The 7,500-nt window shown below is 43.4% G+C and overlaps 1 protein-coding gene across 1 annotated transcript; it reads right to left on the bottom strand.

Annotated features, from left to right (window-relative positions):
* Positions 1-3,794: 3,794 nt before the first annotated feature.
* On the bottom strand, positions 3,795-4,151 carry LOC308074307 (signal recognition particle 14 kDa protein-like; the record flags this gene model as incomplete). The annotated part of the gene is made up of 1 exon (XM_080413708.1): positions 3,795-4,151. One exon carries the CDS (start codon positions 4,149-4,151, stop codon positions 3,795-3,797), a length of 357 nt encoding a protein of 118 aa, XP_080269834.1.
* Between the last annotated feature and the right edge of the window lie 3,349 nt (positions 4,152-7,500).

Genomic DNA, 7,500 nt, shown 5'->3' with positions numbered 1-7,500 from the left:
ACACACACACACACACACGCACACGCACACGCACACGCACACGCACACAACCATGGCATGCAGCATGTGTCATCCTAGAGATACAGTTCAGAGGCTAACTTTGTTGACAGTTAGATTTGGTGTTGGGACAAAACCGACTCTCTCTCTCGCTCTCTCTCTCTCTCTCTCTCTCTCTCTCCCTCTCTCTCTCTTCCGCTTCATCTTTTCCGACCATTTAGAAGCGGTTCTGGCATCACCACCAATCAATCCACAAACATTCACCCTAATAGGAATCTGATGACTGAGTGCAATTTACACTGCATTTTAGAGCTGGCTGAAATTGTAGTGTGGCTATGACTCTGTCATGATAACATTTAGCCTGACCCTGTTGTGCATGTTCCTATACTCAAACGCTACGATATGTCCCCCAGAATGATATGATATCCCACATCTACAGTATGTACAATCACTGTATAGATACCATAACATAAATAAACCACTTTATTTGAGTCAACTTCCATCTCTGTTGAAGGAATACCAACCCTTTACCCATTTTTACCTATTCTTCTCTATTATTAGGAGCAGTGGGAAGCCCCCTAGGGGTGCTCAGAGAGTAGTTAGGGCTTCAGCGTCATAAGGACACTTCGACACAAAGCCGGGGATCCAAACCGGTTCACAGCTCTATGTCCGGCGGAGTTTCGCCCAGATGGACGTGATTAGTTTTAGGCATAGTTTCTGTGAGGTTAGGGTTAAGGTTAAGGTTAGGCATAGTGTTTGTGAGGTTAGGGTTAAGGTTTAGGTTTAGGCATTGTTTTTTTGAAGTTAAAGGTTAGGGTTTAGACACAACCTGGGCGACACACCAATGTAATGTGTCCGGAGCCCTGTCACCCCTAATGTGGGAAACGTATTGGATATTATGCGTCAAAACAGTTGAAAAGTTTTGGGTCACACATGTCAGGGAAATATGTCAGGACCTCTAATGTTATGGTTCAAAGTTCTTTATTGTTACATCTTGTGTACAGGTACAGTACATAAGAGTATAATTTACTTTAGTTAAGCTCCTCGTAATACATTTATTTATTTAGTTAGTTAGTTAGATAGTTAGTTAGTTAGTGGTTATGAATGAATAAGGTTTTACAATTCTGCAAATGTTTCTTTCACGAGTCATCGTCACCTGAGTCAATCAAGGGTGTTCTGCTAAACAATGCTTAATCATTTTGAGCTGTACCGATTTGTACAATTTGTAAAGGTCTGATTTATTTTCTATGTGTCATCTCTCTGTCTGTGATGTATGGTGATTCAGTATTATCTTGCATTTTTTCAGCATAGCTCATAGACATTTGCGATGCGCGGGTGAGCAATAGCCGACACCAACTCAGGATTCCCGATTTCCTGATTTATACAAAAGAATGCTAAAAGGATAACCCAGATAAGCCCTCAGGGCTTGTTTCCATTAAGGTCCTGTGTATTCAATTCATCAAGACATTTAAAGACAAACAATTAAACAATAATATGCAAAAAAATCATGTATACCAGTAGTAATAAGAAAGAAAGATTTGTACAGTAAACGGTTGGGGGGGGGGGGTCATTTCCGGTGATAAGCTTAGACTTTTTACAGGGGCCAGTTGCAATTTGCAGCCACCTGTAAGTGCTCTTTTAGAGCGGTTTTGAAGGAGGGTAAGAAGTCACACTTTTTTATGCCTGTTGGTAAGGCATTCCACATTCTGGCGGCATAGCAGTAGAACAAATTTGACCCCATTTTTGTGCCGAAGCTGGGTTCAGTGAGACCAGGCACATTGCAAGTTGCTTTACTCTGTCCTCTCTACCCTGAGCCATCCCACCCTAGCATAATAAGCAGGGCTAGGTGAGTTCTGGGTGTAAGGCCTAGTAGTAATCTGACCAGTTTGTTTTGAGAGGTCTGCAGTTTTGTTTTTAATGCCTTTGCGGTGCTAACGTACCACGAGGTGCATGCATAGTCGAAATGACATTGGATGAGTGCTCCTGCTAGTGTCCTCAGTGTGTTCCCATTGACCACCGAGGAGATCCTGAGTAGAAAACGTGTTCTTTGGTTGACTTTTCTGATGACTTTTGTTGCCATTTTCCCACTTGAGACGTTGGCCTCTAAGATACTGTACTACCCAGGTAGGCAATTTCATCTTTCCATGTGATGACATTGTCGCCCACTTTGACCGTGAAGGCCTTGCAGAGGTTTATTCTACTGTAGCCACAAATTGTTCCGTCGAGGCAGTCCATGCATCGAGATATTTGTCCCGTAGGCAGCCAATGCCTGTTGGGAATGATGCGAGAACGCATGACATCATACTACTGGGATCTCCATATACAGTATGGAGATCTATTGCCACACGTTGTTTCTGGACGATGGCCAATCCAACAGATTTAACATTGGGCACCTCACTCCCTTGGGTCCTCTACGATACTCACAGCGAGGTTGAAGTCTATCGGTCTGCAGTTCTCGAGTTATACGAAAGACAGACACGTACACGCAGAGATTTGCGTAATTTATAGATAGATAGATAGATATACATATAGATACGGCCGATGCCCGTTTGGAACGCATGCCCTCCGGTTATGCAATGCCTGTTGTACCCATTGTACCCATTATCAGAGATCTTGCCCATATATGGGCATATGTATGGGAGGGGCGATATGCCCATATATGGACATATCCATGTCCATCCGTGCCCATATATGGACATATCAGTCGGTTCTTGACACCCGCCAATCCGACCAACTTCACACTGGAAACCACTCTCCCTCGGGTCGTCTGCGTCACACACGGCGACTTTGAAGACCATTGGTCGGGCGGTTTTGGAGCCCATTCACAAATGGCCTTTCAATTTATTTCAGTTGTTGTTTTGCTATGCGTTTCAGAGCCATCCTGTGGTTTTCATTTTCATGTATGAATTTGATCATCACAGAGCTAATTTTACCATTAGCAAAATGTGTGCAAAACCTAATGCTGCCTGCCATATTATATAAGCATGGAGTTTTTCTTCTTCTTTTGTCTTCTGGTTTCATATTGGAAGGTATGGTTCATCTCTCCTGGGGCTGTTTTCCATTTAAAGTTTTTAACAAAACTGTTGTCCCCCATAAAAAAAAAATCTTGAAGCTTTCTTTAGCAAAGGAAACATAATTTTGCCCCCTCTCCCCCAAAAAAGGGTATGCACTATGCACAAAGTCAGAGATCCACATAAAGCCACTCCGTTACTGTAGCCATTGTTTCCATGGGAGTGTGCGTGACAGTTGCTGACAGTCAATGCAGACTAGAGATGGATGGGACGTGCATGTTGCTTCGATAAAACTCCACTTCCTCAAGTAGAAATCCTGAAGTTTTCTGTCCCGATCCACATAAGACATTACTGTGCCAACAGAGACCTGATATCAAAGCAGTCACATGGGGCGGCCATACTGTAGCTGAGTGGTTAGAGAGCCCACCTGGGGAGCCAAAGGCCCTGGTTGTCCCAGGTTCGATTCCAGGCCAGGTCAGCAATGTGTCGATGTGTGTCCCTGAGCAAGACTCTTAACCCCTAATTGCTCGCCGAGGCGCTGCTCCCAGAGTGCCCACTGCTCCATGTTACTTACAATGGGTTAAATGCAGATACCTCATTTCACTGCCATGCAAATATACGGTGACAAATACCACAAAGGACTATATTATTATTACATGGTGGATAACGGTGGTCTTAGGAGAATGGGGAGAACATGGAGGTGGACTGCCAGTTGAAGCCCCGCTCCTTCAGATAGAAAAGGCCCAGTCTACATCCCCATGTTAACGGTAGGGAAGAGTCTGGTGCTCATTGGGTGGCTTTAGTTTCTTTGCTTTTACAACTTTTTGCTTTCTTCTTAAGTCCGTCCATGTGCTGTCTGAGGAGATTGGAGTACGCCATCTGGAACTTGATCACTTCTTTGGTGGTGACCACTGTGCTTATCCTTTTCTTGCCGTCTGACGCTCTGATGAGACATTTGGTGTCTACTGGTTCAAAGGATTCCGCTTGGCCCTTCCTCTCCCCCGTTCCTTTGCCTTTCCTGGGAACGGGCTTGGTTCTGCCGTCGTATTTCTTCAACGCGATGACAACACTACCGGCGGCTCTGCATTTCTGGAACAGTTGCGCGAGTTCCGTCAGAAACGAGTCGTTCTCAACCAGCACCATGTTGCTTCCCAACGAGCCTGGATCGTAGTGGTGGATAAATAGCACGGAAGCCGACTGCTGCTCTCTAAGAAGCTTCACATACTTCACAACACCAAGCCCCGCCCCTTCTCTGACGTGTCTATGATGTATCTATGACATATGACTCCATATTTGGGCAAGGTTTCCGCCCCATTCAACTGCCATTCGCTTCCTCTTATAAGACGGCCTGGCTCTGAAAGAGGCTGGCTGATGACGTCATCCATGTCCAAACTTGGTGAATCCGAGCCTCGTTGACTTTCATTATAAAAAAGGAAATGTTTCATATTTCAAAAAGTATAGACCAGAGGTTCTCAACCTATGGGCTGGGACCCACTGGTAGGCTGTGAGGGTATTGTAGGGCCCACAAATAATTGGCAAAATACTAAGATTTTAGTGATAATATAACATTAATATGTTTCAAAGAATTCTGGGAAAAAGAATGCCTTGGTATTTTTTCTTTAAAACCTTGAAAAGTGAGTTTTCATTGTGATGCTGCTAAATAGGAACTTAAAGTATACTACGTTAGTTCCATTAATCCAACCAGTAACACAGTCGATTGATTGATCATAACATGCTCTGAAAATGAAACTAACACGGCGGCCTATGGGATTGTATGTTAACCGTGTTAACAGTGTGCACAAGTTCAGTAAGACACACAGACGGACAGACAGACCCCCATGTATGCTGTAAAAAAAAAGGCAGCCTGATGATGACTCAACGACTTGCTTAATATTTAGACCATGTTGTGATGTGAAATTATAAGTCAAACTTGATTTACCTTGATGCTGGTTTGATTTGCTTTCACACAGATTGCACAATAGTACAAAACCATTAGTTCCCATGAAACTCTGTAAAAGCAACAAGGTGCATTTGGAGAGCCCAAACATTAAAGTGAATAATTGCCTTTAGAAATATGAGTCATCAACTCTAACCACTTTCAACCTGGCACCCTGTTGTTGTTTTTTTATAGGTGAAAAATGTAAAAAGAAATTAAGAAAATAAAAAAAAACATAAATAAAGCCCCTATTTTGGCCTTGTGATTGTTTGAAAATGTTTGAACATAGCGTCGTCCAAGCGACGCGTTGGCAGCTTGTAGATCTGCTATTTTCACTACTTCTTAACAGTTTCTTTATTTATTTATGGAATTTCTTAGATTTTTTATTTATTTACTTATTTATTTATCTTTTGAAATAATAAAAGGGATATTTTTTCTCTGGAGTAAATGGATATTTACTCCCATAAAAATGTGTCCACACACACACACACACACACACACACACACACACACGCACACGCACACAAAACCACCTCTGGTATAAAGCATGCCGACATGATAGTAAAAACGTTGTAATCGGTGTTCTGATTGTAACCTCAGCTCGTAGATAGAACGTCATCAGACAAGAGCAGACTTGACCTGCGCTCCGGTTCTCCATAATGTCCTTCACATGTTTGCATTGTTTTTTTATGCTCAGACGACCTTTGTGGGAATCCACATCATCAGACCGCTAATGAGGTCAACAACACTCCAACAGTAAACATATTGAGCATTCCTGTGTGTTGTGACTGTGGTGCTGCTGGTGTTGTTCTCACACGCTGGTGACGATTTGAGAAACAATTTGCTTTTAGCTTTTTCTCCGCAGTTTTGTTAATTCTGGTTTTCAGGGCACACTGTACATGAGATAATAAAGCACTTCCAAAATGCCAATTCACACAAAGTACAAAAAGAAAAAATATATATATGTATATTCATTTGAATAAATTAACAAAAGCATACAGTATATGCCATGCCACATGTGGAAGAATCAAGCACATTCCAATATGGATGAGATGAAGTTAGAATAGACAGACAGACAGACAGACAGACAGACAGACAGACAGACAGACAGACAGACAGACAGACAGACAGACAGACAGGCAGGCAGGCAGACAGACAGACACCTACAAGTTATAGAGATGAGAGGACGGTATTAATATTGCGTCTCAGATGTATATAGAGTACTTCTGGGTCGTTCAGGTCATGGAGATAGTATATTGATTGGGGGGTGGGGGGCTACAGGGTGGGCTCGTTCAGATCGTTTATTTTCTCTCCTCTAGCACCTCGCAATTTGGAGGGAGGGGCTCACACACACGCTTTCTGAACGGCGTCTTTGTTGACTTTGGTTCTCCTCCTCTCTCGTCGTCTCTCATCCCTCGCTACTACCGCTGTCCCCTCCCCCATCATTATCCCTCTCGCTACCCCGGCCACAAACACTCTTGTCGGCTTCCTCTGTGCTTCGTCCGTCGGCTCTGACCCCAAAAAATGGCAACATGGTTACTAGCTGGTTTGGGGCCCTGGTCTGGTCTTATAACGTTGCTGTCGGGTGGAAAACTGTCCAAAACGGTTACTTTTCAGGATTCAAATTCAAAAATAGCAGATCTACAAGCTCAAAACGCGTAGCTTGTAGATCGGCTATGTTTGCTGCTTTTGTGTGACACTGTAGTATGACAAAGTAGGGCATTAATTTACATACAAAACATAAAAAGTAAAAATATGGAGATAAGAGGTTTCTGCCTGACAGCAAGGAAAATATGTATAAATTATTCCGCGTGGCCCCCAAACATCTGTCTCACCTTTTTTCCCCCCCTGTGTGTTATGTTACAGTGAGAACTTTGCTTTCACTTAAGCCCAACTGAGTCCTGATTTATAATCCGTCGTACAATGGTGTGGCACGGCGGAAATAGCCGTTGCTACAAGTTCGTCGTCGGATGCGACACATCGTGAGCTTGTATATCTGCTATTGTTGGCGCATAATGTCGTACGCCAGAGCATACTTAGGCCTTATACTTTGTCGTATGGTGGCGTTGCGGACCAGAAATAGCCCGATCTATAAGCTCACAATGTGTCGCACGCACGACATGTTGTGAGCTTATAGATCGGCTAATTTTGGTCCACGATGCTGTCGTACGACGAAGCATACGTTTGCCAATCTCTAACCTCGTTCCACTCTCCTCTCTTTCTCTTTCTCTCTCTCTCTCTCTCTTGCTCTCTCTCTCTCTCTCTCTCTCTCTCTTGGTCTCTCTCCCTCTCTCGCTCTTCAAGGTGTTTACATAATGAGCATATTGAATTTGTTACCGTGGCCAAGTCGTATTTCCCCTCCGCTCTGGGTAAATAAAAGGATAGGCTTTATATTAAAACATATTTTTAAAATTATATGATAATTAAACCAATTAGGAGTTGTTTATGGGCCCGGGCTTGGGTTATGGCCACTTTGGGGCATGCCATTGGACAATGTGGATCTTGTTTGGCTGCCGTTTGAAGCGGTTTGGCTGTTTGGAGGGTCCTGTTAACTGA

Source organism: Gymnoscopelus braueri (assembly GCF_963280865.1).
Source record: "Gymnoscopelus braueri genome assembly, chromosome: 19".
Lineage (NCBI taxonomy): Eukaryota > Metazoa > Chordata > Actinopteri > Myctophiformes > Myctophidae > Gymnoscopelus > Gymnoscopelus braueri.
Note: the sequence above shows the minus strand (reverse complement) of the source record. Positions and strands in the feature narration are given on the sequence as shown.